This window comes from Hemibagrus wyckioides, linkage group LG20 (assembly GCF_019097595.1).
Source record: "Hemibagrus wyckioides isolate EC202008001 linkage group LG20, SWU_Hwy_1.0, whole genome shotgun sequence".
NCBI classification, from domain to species: domain Eukaryota; kingdom Metazoa; phylum Chordata; class Actinopteri; order Siluriformes; family Bagridae; genus Hemibagrus; species Hemibagrus wyckioides.
The window spans coordinates 10,878,717-10,901,338 of record NC_080729.1 but is presented as its reverse complement, the minus strand read 5'-3'; the positions used below and the strand labels follow the sequence as shown (position 1 = coordinate 10,901,338).

Here is a 22,622-nt window from a genome sequence, read left to right as displayed (position 1 = left end):
TGATCTTCTTGGCAGAGGTTATGTGCAGACGTAAGGCTGTCTTTAAAAGGCAGCAAATTCAGGTCCCCAGATTTAAGGAGTACAAGCAGTGGTTGCAATTTGAGATCCTGAGGGAAGAGGTGGAACAGTATGCCCTGTGCCTGAGACCGTAAATCTCAGAGAACCACACCACTGGGCAAGTTTGGCTTTACCAAAATTAGTCTCACATTCTTCACTTTTATTCTCTGAAGAAAAGGTTGGAGAAGGCTGAACTGATGTGCTGACCTGCCCAGTGGCTGATCTGGCCTGCATGCACTACCAGCCTAACTGGGAGGCATCTATTGATACTAGCTGCCTGCAGCATACTGGGCCCAGTATGCTGCCTCTCCCCATGTTCATCAACACACAGCTGCACAGTTTGCATTTGTAAAAGGTTGCATTTTTCTGTCTGAGCACAGACCTGATACCTAGATGGTGATGCCCTAGACTGCATCGATACATTTTGTGAATGTCTGGTGAATGTCTGAGGGGCCAAGGCTGAATTGAACTGAAACTTAGATTGAAACCTCAGAAAGCACAAATAACCTTCCAAGATAGGTAGCAAGTCAGTTACAGTCAACAGTGGCAAGCCAGTCACTTTTGTTTATTGCTGATTGTATTTTTTGGAACTGTTAGCATTTTGCAAATCGGGGGGACAACGGTAATTTTTAATCCCCTGAGGTCCAACAGGGGGTGTAGGCCCCTATCTCCTTTGTATTTGAGGAAATAATGACAGCAAATCTGTCTGGTTGGCCACCTTTTCCAATGTCCATTATAGGTCCCTTTTTTTAAGGAGTCCAATAATCTCTGCTCACAACATTTAATATTTCTCATTTCTCAGGGGGTGTATAATTGAGTTACAGTTAAAAGGACACAGGGGGAAGTGCTGGTGAGGACCCGAGGCAGCCTGAGTCCAGCACACTGTCCCTTTTCTTACCCTGTTCCTGAGGCCTTTTGCCTCCAAAATAATGCAAGCTGAGGCGTCAAGTCTCCATGAACCTGCTGACTCCATGATCTGCTCTAGGGAATCCTGGGGCTGAGCCTGTTTATGTTATGTCACAGTCATCCTGCTGGAGCCAAGACTATGACAACCTAAAGGGTCTCCTTATACCTGTAGTTCATAACTGCTGGGTAGGAATCTGCTTACGCTTGTTCAATATACTAGGCAGTGCTTGCTCCTACTGTAGGTATAATAAAAGAATGGTCGCTGTGTTTGTCAACTTAGTCTGAACTGCCATGACTCTGTGCATCTTAGAAAGCAAACCATCCTTCACTCTGCTGCTTTCACTAGGGCACCCAGCACTGCCCAAACTAGAGATTTTGGAAGGCAATACATAGGCTGCCATAGGTTGGTCAGCTAAGGGGAAACATCCCACATCCGATTTGTTCTGCCCCAGCCACATTTCCTAGTCTTTCTGCTAGTCCCAGATCATGTATGAGAGACTAGAACAGTCTGAAAGTTTGGAATAATGAGAATCTTAACAGATTAACTCCTGAATGTTTACTTGCTTACTATTAAAGGGTACAGATTGTTTGCATTGTATGTTCATTCTGACAGTATTAGCCACTTTACAGTAAACCAGAGGAGGAGAACAACTAAACTTGCTCGGTTCTCACTATTTACAGTAAGAAAGAAAAGCTGATCCTAGATGTGTTAGCTTATTCCACCACATGCAGTATACCTTATAGAGAATTTCAGTCACCCACAAATTGAAAATAATGAAGCAATTTTACAACAACAATCCAGGGCAACTGCCCATAAACATATAGACCCATCCTTAAAGGTAAGCCAAACCATGCCACTATCTCCACTATGTTAATCATAAGCAGATCCCTTCTTCCTCTACACATTGGCCTTTTGATTCTCACCGCTGATAAGTAGTTTACATCTTGTGGTATGTCCTCTATATTTCTGCTCTCTAAGTCCCCTTTGAACAGTGGATTGTGTACTTTTACCCCTGTCCTGAGGAGGTTCTTGTTGGGGCACAGCTCTCATACTGTTTCTGTCATCAGCTGTTGTTTTCCTTGGCCAACGTTAACATTAATTTATGAATCTTATTGTGTGTGTTGATCTTATATTTTCATTTTATTATTTTTTCTGTTAGGTGTCCAAAATTCGTAACAAATTCTGACAGCAGTATCATCTTCATTTAATAATGAAATGCAGTTTCAGCTTAAAATACCAACAAGACCAAAACTGTAGTGTGTGTGTGTGGTCACAGGCAATGCTCCTTGATTTGATATGATTTTTGATTTTGATTTGCATTGAACATGAGCTGTATAAATCAGATGAAAAAAATCTAAATGTTGTGTTGTTTATGATTTTTTTCTATATTGTTCAGGTCCTAAAATTCTCAAACCTTGGTTGCTTTTAGATGCCAGTGTTTGAATTTGAACACGTTTGTACTTGCAATAATACTTTTCTTCTTTCATCCTTTATAATTGTACAACATATGTACAACTTACATACGTTCATACTGAATATCTTATAACTCTGTTACAAGCTTGTTTAGTGATGAGGTCAATGATACAAGGGATAATGGTAAATTACTGTAGAGTGAAGGGGGGTTATCTAATGGTGGCCAAACATCACACTGAGTCCTTTAGGAGGGGAGAAATGGTATGAATGGTTTGTGCTTGAAGCCCATTGACCCATTTTACAATTGTCTTCAAGCTCAGACAATGGAAAAGGGTTTCATAACCAATCCACCAACCCCCTCAAACACACACACATACACACACAGAGTAACAGAGTTTATTGTTTTTATGTTATGAGGTGCCTGATTTCTTAAATTTCAAGCTCAAGCTCCAGTCAAGCTCAGAACGTTAGTTTCTTAAAAACATAATTTGCCTAATTTCCAAAAATGATCACCCTCACATAATCGTAATTTATATTAAAGCATGATGTGCTTAGCTGGTTGAAAAGATGGAGCACAACAAGTGAGTGACTAAGAGTGTGGCTGGTTAATCAGGAATACATCAAAGAACAGGGAGGCAGGCAGAGAGAGGATGAATGGAGGCGGTAGGTGCGTTTGTGGTTTGGCCAGCGGCTCTGTCCTTTTATCATTACAGCCTCTTGCTCTCATCTTTGTTCTCATTTTCCACTTAACCCCACTCTCTCATTGTTTATTTAAAGGGCATTTTGTGCTTTACACTTTTGTTTTGCATTCTTCCTATCTGTCTTACGTTGTATCTCTGTCTATCTTTTTGTTTCTAACAAGCACACCTTTCCTGTATCTGTTTTAGTTTGTTTATGCTTTGTCCCCTTCCATGTCTCTTCTGTCTCCTGCTGATCCTCTGATTCTGCTGCAGCTTATTGATTTCATATGTTTCACTCAGATCCTACATAAAGACACTAATATCAAATAATCACATTCTTCTCTGAACCAGGGAATGAAGTAGAATTAGGGCATGAACCCCACTAGAATAACAATGAGAAAGGGGGGGCAACCCTTTTTGTCTTGGCACTTATATTTTAGAGTAGACAAAACATTTTGTGTATATCTGAGGAACATATGTATTATCCTCCTTGCTTATGAATGCTTAGGAAACACTAAAAATATATTTTGTCAAGAGGTGTTCAGCATTATTTTGATTAAGAAAGTTTCATGTTACAGCGGTTAAGCTTCTGAGTGGATTTGGACAATGAAGCCAGACTTGTAACCCTCAGTGTCTCAAATGTATTTGTGGAATAAATCTTGTAACTATTTCAGACAGAATGGTCTGCTAAATGACACGTAAATGTACAGAAGAGAGAGCATTTCTTCTCACTAACTTGCTATGCTTCTGTGAAGTTATTGTAAGAAGGGTAAGAACTAGATGATCTGGCAGTGATTTAATGGTCGATATAAAAGCATGAAAATAATCAAGGAGGGCAGCGGGTCTGTGATCACTGACTGTCTTTGAAGTACCCGAGCTCAGAGCCAGACAATGTGCTTTTTCAATCACCAATAAAACACCACACACACACACACACACACACACACCCTTATGCCTCAACATTAATGCATTCAAAATACCCCCATTTCTCTCTCTCTCTTTCTCTCTCTCTCTCTCTTTTTCTTTGTCTCTCTCTCTCTCTCTCTCTCTCTCTCTCCATTTACTATTAACATCTTTTTGAATTCTGTGCTGTTTGTTTATTGGCTGCAAGATGGAGAGGGGAGGGGTTATCCCCCATCCTTACAGTGGCTGCTGAGGCTGTATATATCTCCCAAGCAGGACTGATGCTCTACTATTGTTCTTCTAAACAAACTTATGGACAGATGTCTGGAGTAACTGAGTGAATGGGGTAGATTTGCAAGTAAAATGAGGTGTGTGGCACTAGCAGAAGAACCTATGTGTAATCACTAGCCTGAGAAAGTGGTTCCACATTGTGGCAGACCTACTTTTTTCTTTCTTCTTGTCCCCTTTTTAAAAAAATATTCTTATTTACTTATTTATTTGTTTGTTTGTTTTTGTTTGTTTGTTTATTTATTTATTTAATTATTTATTTGGTAAAAAGCATTTACCTAAGGCTGGGTAGTGTGGAACCATGCTATTGATGTCACTTCTGGTAATGCTGATGCTGATTCGTTGGAGTGCAGCAGTACCTGTGGGAAGAGAAGTCTACAGAATGCCACAAAATGTGCTCAAAGGTAAGCCATTCTGAAATATAGCAACAGGGGTCAGTCTATTTGCCAACATCATTTTAATATTTTTATAAAACACTTCATATATAAGTTTTGTCTTTTGTCTTCATTGTCAAAACTGTTTGATTGAGCTCTTTTTTGGTATAAGACACTAGGCACATAAAATGCATTGTTAATTTTGTTTTAATTGTGATGGTACCGAGTAAAAATCCTTAATATGCAGATAGATTTTTTCTGCTGGATGCCCTAAGTTTGTGGGCTTGAAACTGAGATGACTAATGGAAATGTACTTTTAGTTTTAGAATGTAATACTAAAACAGACAAATGCAAGTGTAAATCTGATTGATTTTTAATATTGATTTTTGTTTTGTTGGCATATCATCCATTCTGTTCAATCTAGGAGATCACTGGGTCAAATTAAAATATTATAAATATACTTTTTTGTGTGACAGTAATCATAAGTGTTATGTGGATAGTGTTATCATTTGTCTGCTTTGTTAGGAAGTATGCTGCCTGTATTTAGTATTCTCAGCATCTTATCACATTTTGTGACCTAAAAAAAAGACTACCCATTCAAAGTCTTTGAGGCTTTCTCTCTATCTCTATAGCTCTCTCAAATAGAGGCACAGTGGTGATGGAGTCATCACTGGTCCGTGCTCTTACTGCCATAGATCAGACGATAGCAGACAGGAGCAGGGCAGAGGCCAGCTGCATGGGATGCATGCCTTGTCTGTTTCAGGACTGCGGACAGCACTCAGGAACATGTGGTGAGCACATCCACATCCACACACTAAACAACCATACCAGAACATGCCATGTAACCTAAAACACCTTATATTTACACTTTAAAACTGTCTCCCTGAAATGTAACAATTTCATGTTAATATCTAAGTTTCTATTAATTAAAATATTTATGATAGTTTAGACTCCATCCAGGGTATATCCTGCCTTGATGCCCGATGACTCCTGAGACAGGCTCCCCGTGACCTGAGGGTAGATCGGATAAGCGGTACAGACAATGAAATGAAATGAAATGAAAAAAAAAGATAGTTTAGCATCTATCATATTTAGCGTAAGTGCAATAGTTTTCAAATAACATTTAATTAGACCAGTGTGTTGGACATCTTTAATTTTTCATTCTAAACTTTTTTAACTTTTGGTACTTACTGAAGAATAATAGAAGAATGTCAGACTTAATTGATTCTGGAAAATGCAGGGAGATATAACATATAACAGAAAGTCAGGTTACTCAACAAGCCATCATCAAATTTACATAAAATTCAGTCAAATTCCTAGTGACAATCCCAGTGGCAAACAGCTTTTTTACTGTTACATTACAGTCTGGATCAAAGCAGTACATGGTCTAGTGTAAAATGAGCATATGCAACTAATTTTCTTTTTATTTAGAGGGTAAAGTAATAGCATGAAAAATCAGGCATGCATTGAAGACGTTTGCAGTATGGCACAAATAAGTACTAGGTGTATCTGTTTGACAATTGATAAATTATAATCAAGGACCGACAAAAAGGTCCTTCAGCGATGATACAGTATATATATATTATATTATATATTTTACACACACACATATATATATATATATATATATATATATATATATATATCACCATCATTTCTGCTCAACGTGAATCGACTATCATCAGAGAACAACACTGAGGTCCACTGGTCCCTCGTCCAGCGTAAATGCTCCCTGGCCCTTGCAAGATGCCTGGTGGTGTGGTCAGGTACCCTTGCAGGTTGTCTAGCACGCAGACCACACTGATGTAAATGGCTTCAAATGGTCTGAGGTGACCCTTGGGTGCCTCTCATCTCCCTTAAATGTGCCTGGAGTTGAGTGGCATTCATCATCCGGTTCCACAGGGCACTGTTCACAATGAAGCGGTCATCAATGTGGGATATGGCCAAAGGACATCCACTACTATGCCTTTCTGTGACTCTTACAGTCTCTCTGCATCTCTGTCGCAACCTGCTGATGACACTCTGTGACACTCTAAGCTCAGTGGCCACTTCCCTCTGAGAACATCCTGTTTGAAGCCTCGCAATGGCGAGGTACTGTTGATCAATTGTTAGGTGTGGTCTTGGTCTCATGATGTCAAAATGTGAACAGCATGATGAAGAGGACTGTTTAAATACCAATTCTAATTAACCAGGAAATTTATTGGTCGATTCATGGATCAATCACCAGTTGTGAATTTTGCCGTTAAGCACCTTGTTAGAGAACAGTAAGTTATGCAAAATGTCCTGAAACACTGAACAGTTGGACATGTGCATTCAAAAGTGTAGAGAAGGTCAAATTAAGTTCACCTGTAAAGGTTATAGTGCATTTTAGGAAAACGGCGGCAGACCTCGGCTCCTCCCCTTCTTTCAGCGCGTTCTTCAATCCACAGACCGTGGCATCGCAGAGCGAGTATCAGAGGACAAGTGTGTGTGTGTCTGTGTGTGTGTGGGTGTGGGTGTGTGTGTGTGAGAGATCAGGAAGATCTTTGGCTTGTTCAGTACTCAAATGTTATACACATCTATGCAATACAGTGGAATGCTGCAATAAGTTTACCATCCTACCCTGTTAGTCAAACCTTTATTTTAATTAATTAATTTATTTATTTATTTAGTTATTTATTTTTCACTATTATATCCTCATTGGGGGCTGAGCCCCCCTTAAATGAAAATCCTAGAATGGTCCCTGCTTCTGGTCATTAGTATCTGTAACTGATACCAAAAGAAAAATATGAAAAATTTAAATAATGTACATGAGTCGCTGAGTAGTTACTATTATAAAATAATTACATAATAATACCATGTCACTGATTTTCTGAAGGTAAACAGTGTTTGCTCTAAAATAAATGGTTGTACAATATTATACATCTTTTCTAGATCATTGTACACCTCTGTGTATCTTTGGACATTTTTATGCGTTCTGAATTTCTTGTGTTTGCAATGGTAACCACCTTTTTTCCCTCTCCATTACATGTGCACACACAAACTCTCTATCCCCCCTCTCTCTTCTGATAAATAATTATGCTTACTATGTTTTTTTACTTGGTTTTGACCTCCTTAAGATTCAATCATGACATGACCCCAATAGCAGGCTTGACTACTCTAGTTGGTGCTTATTTAATGATTGGAGTTTATTAAATGGTGTTTTCTGGAGAAATTTGGTACCTGTTGGAGACTGTTGGACTGTGTTGAAGCATGACGATGTTTGTTGGAGACTGGTGGTTGTGTATTGAAGAATGCTGCTACCTACAATATATTCTTATTGGAGAAAATAGGCATTTGCTTGATGTTGCAGAATGCTGGTGCTTAGTGGGGCACATGTTCACAAAGGTGATAATATTACAATACAGTTGATTTAAGTTGATTTTGTTTGTGAGCATTATACTCTGATATTGATGATTTGTTCCTTCAGAGTCTGCAGAGTCTGTACTGATGGAGCCGAGCTGTGAGATGATGAGACAAACTCAAAGTTTGCCTGAAGAGACTGAGAGAAGATGGATACTAAGTCAAATGTGTGGGTTCTACCAACATCGCTGCGCTACCTCAGAGCTTTACTCTGACTCCTGCATCAGGATCATGGGAGAGAGCTGCAGCTCTAGGCTATTACAATGCAGTCTTATTAATGCTATGCAGAACTTGGAGCCAGCCATGGAGATCAGGACAAAGGGTAGATATACCCATTCATACACACTTTTATACATGTACAACATAGAACTGGAAATAAAACAAAAATGCATATTCAGAAATCTGGCATTAGAAGAGAGAGAAGAGTGCATGAGTGTTCACTCCTTTTTCTCCTGTATGCTGTAGCTTTGTGTGGACAGAGGGTCTCAGGTGGAAAGACCCTTACACAGCCAAACTCACGGATCATGGGTGGCTCTCAGGCGCCACCTGGCAGCTGGCCTTGGATTGTCAACCTGCAGCTGAATGGAGTTTTGATGTGTGGAGGAGTCCTGGTGGACAGCTCCTGGATACTCACTGCTGCACATTGCTTCACTGGGTAAGAGCCTAGATCAGAGGTATTCACTGTGTGGGTAAGCCTCATATAAGAAAAATTTTAAAAACATTTTGGCTAAAATATAGTCTGCTCTGAATTTACTCTATTTTTTTCTGAAGACCTGAGCTTAGTACAAACCTGCTTATTTTTTCAGGCATATTTGGGTCAGTTCAGTTGAATTGTTCAATAGATATTAAACACAAATATAATTTGTTTCAAATATGAATGTGGAAAAACATGCAGTTGACTACTGAATTTAATACATATAATCACATGATAGTGCTAACAATTTAATAGTTCCACTGACTTAAAATAGTCTGTAGCTGATTTTGTTTGTATGCAGTGTCAACAACATTCATGGAATTCAATTACCCTGGTACCAGTGGGTCAATGTCTTGGTAAAACCTTTTACCATGTTCTTCATTGCACCAAACTGCCCCAAGATTTGCAGGGAAGAAGTCTAAATTCAAAGCTTTTCATTAGACCAGGTTTAAAAACCTAAATGAAATAAAAAAATATGAAGAGAACCAAATATATCTTAGTTGGGTTGATAAATGTGCTATGGGCAACACTTTTTTGTCCTGAAACGAAACGGTTATGGCATAGCCATTAGAGCAGGTGCCCCATTCAAATGCAACATACAACATGCATTCCTAGCAGCAGCACCACAGATGATCCAAGTGCAGTTGATCAATCCACAGCGGTGTATGTAAATGATTTTATATGTTGTACTATCAACATCTTCCCTGCCCAGACATGCCCATGTATACCCAAACCTAATACAGAACAGCAATATAGATGGTTCACTGTAAATTTTAATCAATCTCATAAAATAATCAGCCCCATTAGTCTCAGAGAATATCCCCTTTTAAAGTTTAGAATTTTTCTTAGACCTTTAATAAATAGAAAAGCATAAACACCAATAAACTATTAACTATGAACGTAATTCAAATAGTGACAGACAAAGAAGAGACGTGTGTGAAAGAGAGGGAAAAGGAATGTGTGCATGTGTGTGCGAGAAAGATTGAGAGAGCACACACTCTGTATTGAAGCTTATTTGCATGTTCACATTGAGCTTATAAATAAAATTAATAACCACAAACCATGTGAGATGCATGGCACCACTGTGAATCTGTCAGGTCAAACACCTAGCAGACTTCAATTTCCAGCCAACCACAGCCTGCAAACATGGGCACTCTGGACACCACTGTCCAGAAAGTACACACCCTGTGGTGGTACTCTGTGGTGGTGTGTGCGCTGGCACGCCATGGATAACATACCCATTCATGGGATTCAGCGAAACACTGCTTTATTTACAAAAAATATAAGGCATGGGGAAGACGAACCTAACTCTAGACATAACGTGTTAAACTAAAACAAAAACAAAACTTAACTAAACATAAACATGGCAAACAAAACAAAACTTGATATAGTAACCACGGGACAGCTAAACATTGACCAACAAAGACATGAACACCAGGATCCCTATTTATAGCCCTATAAATAGGGATCCTGGTGTTCATGTCTTTGATAAACAGGAGAGAGAACAATAGGCAGGGTAAAACACAACAGACTCACAAATGCTTTCGAGGTTCACCTGCCAGCGCCCACTCCGGGAACTGTCCAGCTGTTCCTGACACTCTGATTGAGCACAGGTGTTCACACACATTCCTGACATTATGGAGCCTGTTAGTCTCTGTTTGCTGTTCTGGTTTGACACGATTATTTGTTCTTTGACTCTTCATTTTGTCACTGCCCTATGTGTCCTGTGTGTTCAAAAGATTTCTTGTGATGCATTTCATTATAAGGAGGTTGCACTGCAATATTCTCAGTAATTTGCCAGTTATGAAGGAATGTCCAGAGAAGATTATGCAACTGCTCATCAGCAAAGTGCTGAAGTGGGACACTTTGGTTTATTAGCCTGAGCTGTTCTGCTACAGTACTTGTTAAATTATTCAGAGGAGGGAAGGGAGACATCTCCTGACTATCCTCAAACATCCTGATCTCATTTAACTCTTTGTTGCTGAGGTAGATGCTACCAAGTCAGGAGTGAAAGCCATGCATTACAGTGGAAGAAGTGAAAGCTACATGCCAAATTTTTTCCCAAATGGTGACCTCAACTCAGCAACACTATGACATCAGGAACCTGGAACTGCACAACACTCCCTTGTGGGCACCCTTCACTGGAAACTAGACTGGAAACTAGCAGGGCACATACCACCTGCTAAATGAAAAGTGCTTGTGGTTGAGCCTATGATCCTAATCAGTATCGACTACAAGTCACAATGTCTGATCTGACCTCCAAACCTACCCTGAGCCATTGTGTCCAAGAAACCTCTGTTCAACCATACAGTATGTTTCACACAGATTCCAGAGATCATGTTTGTGGGCCAGCTTTACAGACGTGACCATCAGTTTGACTTTTGGGTACTATCCTCAAACTAATGCCCAGGTGAATCAGGAGATCAGCAGGTTCCTATGCAGATTCTGCACTGGCAACCTGGAGGATTGGGTATAGTTCCTACCCTGGACGGAGCTCAAAACTTACTCTATGACACAGCCACCTAACTCACCCCTTTCCAGTGTATTCTTGGGTACCAGTCCCCACAGTTCCCTTGGAATGCTACCCTATTTGTCAGCCACAGACAAATGGTTTTGATGGCATGAACAGGTTTGGGAGAATGCACACAAACAGCTGAAGCAAGTAGCCCACAACAACAAGGCAATAACTGTTTGTAGATGCATTCACACATTACTTTATCAGGCAAGTGCCTTCATTCTGTCCAGTTGAGTAGCAGTATTTTTCTTTTACAAAATCTTCAGGTCTCACAATCTTGCAGCATGTAAAAGGCATTATAAAGTGCACTAATATCACATACAGTTTCCAATAACATTTTATCTTTACTGCATTCTTCATTCTCAAAATGTTTCATATAGTGTACAATTTCATATAGTGTATGGTGTTTTGTATTCTCTCTCTCTCTCTCTCTCTCTCTCTCATTTTAGAAGTCAAAGTGAGCATTACTGGACAGCTGTAGTTGGAGAGTTTGACATCACTAAGGCTGACCCTGATGAGCAGGTCATGAAGGTCAACCGCATTATCACACACCCAAAGGTAAACATATACTTCTGTATCAACAGACAGATTTTTATCCCATTACCTCTTTGGTGTTGACAGCTTAGCCGGTAGAGTTAGAAAGATAAAAAAAAAATTGTTATAATTTTTGCTTTCTTCATTCAAATTCAAAATCTTTCCGATAAATGGTAGAATCCAGACTTTTGATTTGCAAAGAGTAGGTATTTTAAAACAAGATTAATAAGGTAGTAAACGTCATTTTTTTCACATGGCAATTGAGCACATTCAGTGGGGACATTGCAATGTCCAAAGCAATGGGATCAAAGTATGAATAAGCAACAATAAATTGGAATGGCTTTTATATCCTGATATTTATAGGTAGATTTTTTAAACAGAATGAAATTCACAAAGAAATTCAGAAATGAGTCACAGATGTACCAAAGTGATGGAAACTGTAGAGAAAACAGGAACTGCTCATGATTAAAGCATACATATGAGCTCAATCTTCAAGTACAGTGAATATAGTGTCATGACTTGGACTTGCATGGCTGCTTCTGAAACAAATTCACTAATCTTTACTGATTATATAACTTATGATCATAGCAGCAGAATGAATTCAGAACTCTACAAAAACATTCTGTCTACCAATTTACGAAGAAATGCATCTAATAGAATTTCATCATGCAGCAAGACAATGACCCAAAACACATTAGCAACACAATAAAGGACTTTATCAGGTAGAAGAAAATGGAAGTCTCCTGGAAAGGTAGAATGCAGGTTAATAATATCGGTGGGTGGCTGACTTGGTGCAAATAAGGAATTTGCAACCAAAGATTGAGTGTTTTTTACTTTCTGTTCCTATTTTTTTTGCTCACCTAAACATTGAGTGGTCTGCCACCAAAGGTGCCATGTTCTAAGTTGTTTATGCATCTAGATATCTAGATGTCAATATCAGGAAATTAAATCTGAAACTCTAACCATTTTTATAATCTCATATTCATTATGTGATCTCAAGCCCAATTGTCTTCAGTGATTAGCAAAAAACAAAGGAACTTGCCATATGTACCTGTAATGTGTAAATAATGTGTAACATTTTTACATTTCTGCTGATTTCATTTCCACAGTGACCTGTTTGCACATGACGTTTTTTGCAAATAAATGTTTGCAAAAAAGTGAGCAGAAAAAGTGCAATTGCTCACATACCTGTATTTTTACTGTTATGAAGACTTTTGTGTGATGTCCATATATTTGAAAACAGTTTTAAATTTTCAGCTAGAGATTAATTGACTCATCTCATTTGCCTTGCAGTTCAACCCAAAGACATTTAATAATGACATTGCCCTGGTGGAGCTGAGTTCTCCTGTGGTTTTGTCAGAGCGTGTAATGCCTGTGTGTTTGCCCTCTGACCCTGAGCCTCCCCCTGGAGCACCATGTCTGGTGGCTGGATGGGGCTCGCTTTATGAAGGTGACAGAAAACGTTTCAGACCAGACATAGTGATGTATTTATTACACATTGTACAGCAAGTGTGTAAGTGTGTGTGTATGTGTGTGTGTGTTTGCATTTGATGTGTGTGTTTGATACATGTGTAAGTGTAGATGGTCCAGCAGCTGATGTGGTGATGGAGGCAATGGTTCCTCTGCTGTCTCAGAGTACATGTAAAAGTGCCCTGGGCAAACAGCTGCTCACAACCACCATGTTCTGTGCTGGCTACTTGTCCGGAGGTATCGACTCATGTCAGGTATAACACATACACTAACATTGCATAGCCATAAACATCTGCCCTTCTGGTGATTTCCAAACATATCAAAGCACTAACTCACCTTTCAATAATAGACATCTAATAGTAAAATGAAGTCATATTGTCCATTTATACCCCTGTGCTCTTTGTCTCTATAGGGAGATTCTGGTGGGCCACTGATTCTCCAGGACCTTACTTCAGGGAGGTTTCAGTTATATGGTATAACATCATGGGGAGAAGGCTGTGGTGAGAAAGGCAAGCCTGGTGTATACACACGTGTTGTGGCTTACAAAGACTGGATCCTCTCTGAAATCCAAAGTGAGTCACACACATTGTTCCCCAACAGCCAGACTGCTACAGCCACTTACTCCTTCAAAGTGCTGGAGAAAATGCATACTCGGGCTTAAGTAAATAAATTTCAGATCGTGTTGAAGCTGAAGCAGCAACTGTTTGTTTGTGTCCAATCCCAGAATCATTTGGAAGCAGGGAACCCACATGTGCAGAGCTTCTGAAGACATCAGAGTTGTCAGAGGAGCAACGCATGTCCGAGTTCACCTCACTCTGCCATTTCTACATGCTGAGCTGCCCTTTAACCTTGGATCCATCTGGGTGCCAGCGCTTAGCCCAGGACAACTGTCAGAGCCGCTTTAAAAAGTGTCGTAGGTTAATTTACATTTACTTGAATAATCCTGTTCATTAGTACATCACAATTATTATGCTTTTTAGAGTTATTTTAGAGAATTATTTAGAGAATTTTTAGGACCTACTTTGAAATAATGTGCAAATTTATTTACACTGTAACGAAATTAGTTGTAAAAATTCACTCAATAAGATTAAACTTGCAAATGCAAAATTTATATTTCACTTTTGCTCAGATAAGCACATTTGAAGCACATTTTAAAGTCAAAAAGCAGCACAGGAAGTAAAATCTAACTCAAAACATGATTTTCAAACAGCTCAGGCTTTTGTAGGATTTATAGCACTTTTTTTCTGTTGTGTAGCTTATCCAGTCATGTTTCTATTTATAGTAATTAGGTCAAGGAAGCACACTGGACCAGAGACTGAAGGGAATTTTTAAAAGGTCATTTATTCTTTCTGATCTGATTATTGACACCCCAATTTTGGATGGAACCAGTAAGAGCATCTATATTTACAAAGTGTTAGTTTATACAATTGCAATATTATTAAATATTAAAGTTTTTTTATTCTATATTTAGTCCCCCTTTGCTGTTATAATAACTTCCCTCTTCTAGGAAGGTATTCCACTTGATATTGGAGTGTAGCTGTGGGTGTTTGCCCATTCAGCAATGCCATTCTAGTTCATCCCAAAGTGGTGTTAAGGTCAAGACTCTACACCATCCTTGGCAAACCATGTGTTTATGTCTTTGTCACAACTCATTCACCAGGACATGTATGACAGACATAAACATATTTTAAAATTTGTTATATAGCAAACATGGTTAATTATTGATATAGGGAAGTTGTCCATTAGGTGTTAGCCAGCATGAGTGATTTGTGAGTGCCCTGAATTGAGCATGTGACAAAATAAAGAACACCAATTTGATGAATTGAAGATAAAGGATTTTTGGATTACTGGTCAAAGTGTAGAATAGGTGAAATATATTTAAGAGGAATAGTGACACAAAAATAAGTTAAGTAGCCTTTATTTAATAAACTAAGCATGGACATTTAGGGCATTTGGCAGAAACCCTTCTCTAAAGCAGCTTCCATCTATTTTATTTTTATTCCAACTGTTTTATTTTTATGCTCAAGGGCCCAGCTGTGGCAGCTTGGTGGCCCCAAGGTTCAAACTCACAACCTTCCAATCCATAGTCCAACACCTTAACCTCTGAGCTACAAAGTATACTATATATACACTACCAGTCAAAAATGTGGACACACCTTTTAATTCAATGTTTTTTGTTTAGGGATTTATTTTCTACATTCTAGAACAATACTGGAGATTTTAAAACTATGAAATAACATACATGGACTTAAGTAATCCATATGTAATGACAAAAAACAACAGTCAGTTGTTATTTTAAGACACGAAGGTCAGGTGTTCTGGAATAGTTCTTGCAAGAACAGTATTGTCAAGTGCATTTGCAGTTCATTTAGAGTTGCCAGCCTCCAAAATCACCAATTAACAGCACCTCAGATTAGAGCTGTTATGAAGGCTTTACAGAGCATCAGTAGCAGACATATCTCAATATCAACTGTTCAAAGGACATTATTGTGTAATTCAGCCACCTTCAGCATTGTTTTACAATGTAGAAAGAAATAAACATCAGGAAAGACCATGGAATTAGAAGGTGTGTCCAAACGTTTGACTGGTAGTGTACAGCACACAAACCTAGCTTCCCTTGATAAATAATTATGTTCTTGTGTATTTTTGTGGCTACAGCTAATTGTGAAGCTATTATTCTATATCAGTTTCCTGCTTTGTTTACAGAAAAGACCTGAAACTAGTCCCCAAAAAATTATGTAAAAATATTTCCTTATGGCAATGGGGCCCCCTAAAGGGTGGGGTGTAATGTGGTCACACTAGTTCCACCTCCCAAATCATGGAAACATTTCTGTGATAGATGATAGATCTTTAGCACTGGTATTAAAAACATCTTGCAAAAAGATGTGTGAAAAGTGTGTCAGCTATTTCAGTTACACTATCAAAACCAAGTTCCTTTATGAAACTAGCAATTATGAGGTCTGCACTCAAGTCTGGATTTTATATAAAACTGTGAACAGTGGCTGGTTATGTGCACATACATGAAGGAAGACTGTAGTAACTCATCTCAATGCAATAAAGTTTACTTGATTTCAGGTATATTGATCCATTCCCTTTGTGCACTTACCCTTAATATCAACTGTTTTTGCTTTTTTCGTTCTGGCATTCTGTGATAGCTTTGCTGATTTTTTTGTAATGACTCTGTCTCTTCCAGAATTGCATTTGTTCCTGCAGACTCTTTTGGATTTGTTGCAGAAGGCAGATGATTATATCCGAGATAAAGTGGACCTAACCTTCTTCACCCAGAGTCTTCCCCAGCTGGTGGAACATGTCTACAGGTCTTCAGTCAATGTGCGAACACGAAGACAAACCCTTAAAGCAGGTACGGCCAGTGCTCAGTCTGGACATCCAGGTGTCAAACCTATTATTATTTTCTTTTAAATATGTCACCTTTGATGGAGTAACTTTGACAAGCACAGTTAGTACAGTTAAATGGTTCTGCTTAATTTTCCTTCTTTTCTCAGCTTCAAAATCGCTTTTTATTTCTCCCATAAACAGTTAGTTTATCCTTTTTACCAAAAAACACAGTCTACACAGGCAAAAGCCTTGGCTCAAACCAAGAACATACATTTAACTATATACATAAACAATGCTATTAATTGTTTCATTGTCATTCTAAAAGGGCACACCTAGGCAACAAGAAACCTTTCACATGTTTACATTTATTGAGAAATGTTGGAAACGTTACTTAACACATTTAGATATAAATATCAGGTAATCAAATTCAAAATTCTGATTTCTCAAAACTTCTTAGAGCTTTGCATGGCTTTCATTCAACTCGTTAATGTGAAATGACCAAATTCATTATAGTTTTATACCTGTGTTATTAATTATATAAGAATATTATTATATATGACACAAATTATATGATTTAAATCCTAGTAATCAATTTCACACAAAAAAGTAAAACATCCATCAATTTCTATTCAAATCTTTCATGGATATCACATAATCTGTGTAAATGCTCTGATGTTTATTCATGAGTAAATTTATTAGATCCACATTAATAACTCAGGATCATTGATACTGTAGCAGATGATGTGATTACATAGAATTTGTGAGGCTATCTAAAGATTAATTGCACTGTGAAACAGGATCCTTGTATCATTGTTTTTTTTTTATTATTATTAATTTATTTAAAAAAAAAAACCTGATTATTGTATTGTTTTAAAAGAGCAGGTAGGCCACTCCTCCTTGCCTATTGCCCACAACCCACCATCTGTATTTGAGGAGGTGGGCCCACTACTGGATAACTGGGAGAGTTACCTAAACAGCATTGCTACTAATTTGGAACAGCACAGCAAACATGTTGAATCAAATCAGCAAACTAAAGAGAAACTAAACCTCTTCCAACAGGTAAGTCCACTTATTTGTCTTTTTTGCTTTCTTGCACATTGTAGAAAAAGGTCATTTTTAGTTTCTTAGTAAAAACAATAAATTCTTAATTTATTAATAAGTTTTTATGCATTATTTTAATAATCTAAGGGACAACAACACAATCTATGTGCACACAAACATTTAACTTGCAATTCCGTGATTTCTGTAATTCTGAGTATAAATATGTTTTATCATTTTAAGGAAGGCAACTCAACACTTCACCAGCAAGACAGAGATCTGCTCTCTACCATTACTTTAGTTTGCTTCAGACTGGCATCTCGCCACATTTCAGCACTGAAAGATTTGGAGAGATACTCATTTTGGATGGATTTAATAATTTCCGGAAGAGCGTCTGATATTCTAAGTGGAAAACTGGAACCCTCACTGCATCTCCACATGAAGGACATTGTGAATTGGCGCACTCTAGTGTTTCAGCTCCTTAGTTGCAGTGATGTGATAAAGTCTAAAGATAAAACAAGTAAAACAGAAAATCTGCTAAAAAGAACAGATCTGGTACCCAGAGCTGGAGAGCTCATTGCACCTCAGGAGTTAAGGACTAAGAAGAGCCCTGTGCAGGGTGGAACTCGCTCATGGATGTCTGATTTGCTGGAAGGAAGACAATCAGTGACCAGCTCCACCCCGATCCAGCTTCCCCTGCCACTTCAATTGAACTCTAACAAGAGGACGAGTGGTAATTTTCATTCCCTCAGTACTTTTGGAACTGAAATTCCAATAGTCTTAGTCTCTTCAGAATTTAGATTTTTTTTTTTTCAGTGTTTTCTCACAGGAGGCCCAGAAGGCAGCTGCTTGGACAGATCCATGAAGCAAGCAACAGAGGTATTAATCATTCAAGTGACAAAAATGAAAAAAGCTGTTTTGACCAAAATATTAAAACTTTAGTAATATATATTAAAAAAGTTTCCAGACTTGAAAGACTGACCATTTAATTCATTTTTACAATCAGTCCATCATCCAATAAAATAGTCAAAGACAAAGTAGACTGGCTTATTGGACTAAAAGAATGTGTATCTGTGTTTTAGTGTGTCCTGGGGTTGCAGAGTTGGCACAGCAAGTCATTGTTACCAAGGAGATGTACAACTGGATTCTAAACATCACACCAAGCAACCTCAACATGAATTTCCAAGAGGTGGGAATGACTGACTGAACAGTGTGTGCAACCACTTGCTGCCCACTTTTAGTTGCATCTTCTTGTTTACTTATAGACCTAAACTATCAGTTTATCAGATCTGTTTATGTGTAAACTGAACCCTGAACCAAGTTTCAGGAGGGAATTATAGATGTGAATGCAGGCAAACAATGGCTTTTTTTTTTATAAAGCTTGCAGGAATATCCAAATCATGAGACAAAAACATGTTCAGGAACAGGCAAGGGTCAGGCAATGACCAAACAGCATGAACTAATAGAAACAAGATTAACAAAAATGAGAAAAGAAGAGCAGGATCAAAAAACTGGCTCACTGTAACAATGGTCTGTATTGACTCATACAAAACACAGAGCATGTACTTGCATCATGTGGAATATAAGAGAAAGAGCTGGGAGTTGGAGTCTGTCACAGCCATGTTTCAGGCCGTGTGGTGTTATGGGTATTTGTGAATGATTTTTTTTAAAGACATAAACTATAAAAAAACCCTGCTGCATGCTCCCTCTCAGGCCTGGGAGAGTTTCCAAAAGAGAGATAGAGAAGAGTTATTCAGATGGTAAGATATCTCAAAGTTTATTCAGAATTGGCATGCAAGTGGTGCCAGGTTATTTAGTTGTGCCATTATTTGGAGGGTTCTGATTGGCCAGGGACAGGAGTTATCAGTAGTTATCAGCCTAGTTCAAACTAGTTTTAGATAACAAAGAGGGTGACGAAATAACCCATCAGTGTTAGAGTTCTAGGACCTCCCCCTGGAAGGGTAGCATGCACAGAAATCTTGGATAGCATTGGTGAAAATCTTGGCATAACATGAAGTTGAGCATATCATACCCAAACATCTCTCCTCCGGTCCCTAGCCTTTCTTTTCATAGGGGTACTGAAGTTTGTCCTGTCTTTGGAGTGTAGGTTTTCTTTAGTGTGAAAGCTCAATGTTGAGATGTGCTATGGGTGTGGCGAGGGGATGTTCTCTGTGAGGGAGCCTGACTTCATTCTTGAAATATAGAATGATGGGGTTAGCCAGCTGTTATGTAACAGTCTATTATATACATAACTTCTGTGATTCTTTGTCTTTGGTGGTGGCTCAAGTGGTTAAGGCTTTGGGTCGTTGACTGGAAGATCAAGGGTTCAAGCCCCAGCACCGCCAAGTTGCCACTGTTGGGCCCTTGAGCAAGGCCCTTAACCCTCTCTGCTCCAGGGGTGCCGTATCATGGCTGACCCTGCGCTCTGACCCCAACCTCCAAGGATGGTATATGCGAAGAAAGAATTTCACTGTGCTGTAATGTATATGTGACAAATAAAGGCTGTTTTGTTAGTGGGGAGTCTCCCCTCTGCAAACTCCTTAGTTATCTGAGGTGTGTGTTCAAGATATTAGTGGGCTTGTTCCCAAATTTGCTCATGCCACATGAACCATTTGCCAACTGCAGGTGAGTCGGTTGAGTTAGCATTCCACAGGAATTTCATCTGCTAATTCCTCTGCTATTTCAATATAATTAAATTGCGTTTGTGTTATTTGATCCAGTTCAGTATGAGATGGTCAATGCAAACGTCCAGTTTTCCTGGTATGAGTCTATTGGCTGTCTTGATAAACTCTTGATAAAGATTTGTGGTCCATGAAAATGATAAATGGCTGAAGCCAGTAACACCATTCTGCTGAAACCAGTTTGACTGCAAAGAGCTCCAAGTTACCAATGTTGTAACAATGTTCTACTCAGGGACAGCTTAAAAATTAGGATATTGCCATTGTAGGCAATGGTGAACTTCCATTCATTCCCACTGGGTTTCAGGACTTGCAATGGTCATTGATATGATGCAGACAACAGAACATGGAGACATGTCTCCTTCTGATGCCTTGGCTTAGGGGTTAGCTTGATCTAGCTGAGTTGCATGCATTCCATCTGTTTTTAGTGGATAATGTACAGTAGTTTATAGTGAATTCCGTAGCACTTAGGCTCCTCTGCTTCAGGCTGCAGAATCTCTCTGCATAATGTCACATAGTATTGATATCTGCTGTTGCTGCTCTCTCTTGAGGCAGCCTATGCCACCAACACCTGGTGTCACTCCAGAGCACCTGCTACATCCATGTTGAGGTGAAGTATTCTGTCAGGCAACAAATTGGACACAATTTCGGGTGAACAATGGCTTTCTTGATAAAGCATGGTACAAAAAAGAATCCAGCAAAAATCAGGTAAAGATCCCAGTATGAGCTAGGATAGACCATAACAAAAATTAGAAAACAAAAGCAGAATGAAAATCTAAGCACTAGTGAATGTCAGCACCCCATAATATTTTGTTGGGTTTATTAATAAGTTTCTAGGGCCTTTCTCTCAATTTTGCAGTAGTTAATTTAGCTTTTCAGTTCAAAAAATTGCTGTCTGTATGAGGTTTTATGTCAGTGGCCTCAAGCTCAGAATTTCTTTCATTTTCAAATGGTCTGTGTAATAGACTTTTTGTTGTGCCTCTAAATGTTGTGTTAACCCTGCTGATGTGTGTATAATTTCAGGTGCTGGTTGACATCAACACTAAAAATGAACATGGTCTATATGAAGCACGTGTCAAAGCAACAGTAGGCGGACATCCTTTGACTTTCTACAGTCTTGTGGGACTGGAGAATGATTCATTTTATCGGAGCATGCCACACATAATTGCTCTAGCACTTGATGCACTAAAAACCTAATGAGGCATGTAAAAACATACATCACTCCCAAATGCAGTCGGTATTGGTTATGGACAGTGGGTGTTAATCACCCAATCTTTAATCCTGCACTGTCTTGATTCAGTATATTTTCACTTGTCTGTAGTGACATACAGCAGAAACATTTCACTTCTGCATGTGTATGTAACTTGACAGAGACAAATTACTTACTATTAATTGAAGGATCCTCCTAGACTTCAGGCTACGTATAAATGATAATTTTTTATTAAGTAAAGAAATTCAGTAGCATATTGGCTGACAGAGGGATGATCTCTTCAGTATTTTTCAGTAGTCATTATAGGTGAAGTGCCACATTCTGGAAAACAATGAACAAATTTACAGATTTTTCAGACATTGAAAAGTCTGGGACTTGAAGTTGTTCTTGAACTGATGTTTTGATGTTCATATTTTTCACTGAAAGTATTTCTGTGGGTCATGTGGCCTATACGGGTCATGCTGCCTTAAGTTATTCATTGCAATACTGTAATTTTTGTATGTATTTATTTTTGTATAGAGAAGACCATTTCATATTTTTGTAAAAGGAAAGAAAGAACAGAATGCAAATTAAATTGATCTAAATAAATACTTACCTTTTCTGACTAAAGTGCTTAATCTGCTAAAACATGAGGATGTCTGGTTAAATAAAATCAGAAGTTTAATAATCACACTGCACCCGCACCAATTTAATAACTCTATCTGCAACACTGCACTTTGTTGATCTTGTATTGTATCACACACAAAATGAATGACGTAATAAACTCTACACTTTGCGATCACTGTTTAGTTGTTTAGTATGAACTAAACATGAACAGTATGAACAGTGTGAAGAATTTTTTTACATGAATTACATAATTAAGAGGAGATAAATTCTCAAGTCTTTTTCCCTCTTAGTTGCCATGGTGGAACATTAGTACCATATAGAAATAATATAAAACCATGTGTCCTCAGTAGGTACATTAAACTCAGTTCTGTATTGCTGAGTATTATTAAATTGTGCTTCACAAAGAGGAGCTATTGATGCAGAGTCCGGGCAAACCAGAGAAGGGCATATACAACCAAATGGTAGTATTTAAAGGTGAGTAATATTTGATACCTAAGCCACCCTCCACTGGAGTGCATTTGCTCCTCCTTCTTGTTCT

The 22,622-nt window shown here is 38.5% G+C and overlaps 1 protein-coding gene across 1 annotated transcript; it reads left to right on the top strand.

Moving 5' to 3' along the window:
• The first annotated feature begins 1,091 nt into the window (after nucleotides 1-1,091).
• Nucleotides 1,092-22,213, top strand: prss56 (serine protease 56). Its single transcript, XM_058418014.1, has 15 exons — nucleotides 1,092-4,652; nucleotides 5,255-5,413; nucleotides 8,071-8,325; nucleotides 8,469-8,658; nucleotides 11,662-11,770; nucleotides 13,040-13,196; nucleotides 13,328-13,470; nucleotides 13,629-13,788; nucleotides 13,941-14,129; nucleotides 16,410-16,577; nucleotides 17,430-17,611; nucleotides 17,834-18,323; nucleotides 18,407-18,469; nucleotides 18,673-18,779; nucleotides 21,292-22,213. Exons 1-15 carry the CDS (start codon nucleotides 4,550-4,552, stop codon nucleotides 21,463-21,465), a joined length of 2,649 nt encoding a protein of 882 aa, XP_058273997.1. The 5' UTR covers nucleotides 1,092-4,549; the 3' UTR covers nucleotides 21,466-22,213.
• The last annotated feature ends 409 nt before the right edge of the window (nucleotides 22,214-22,622 follow it).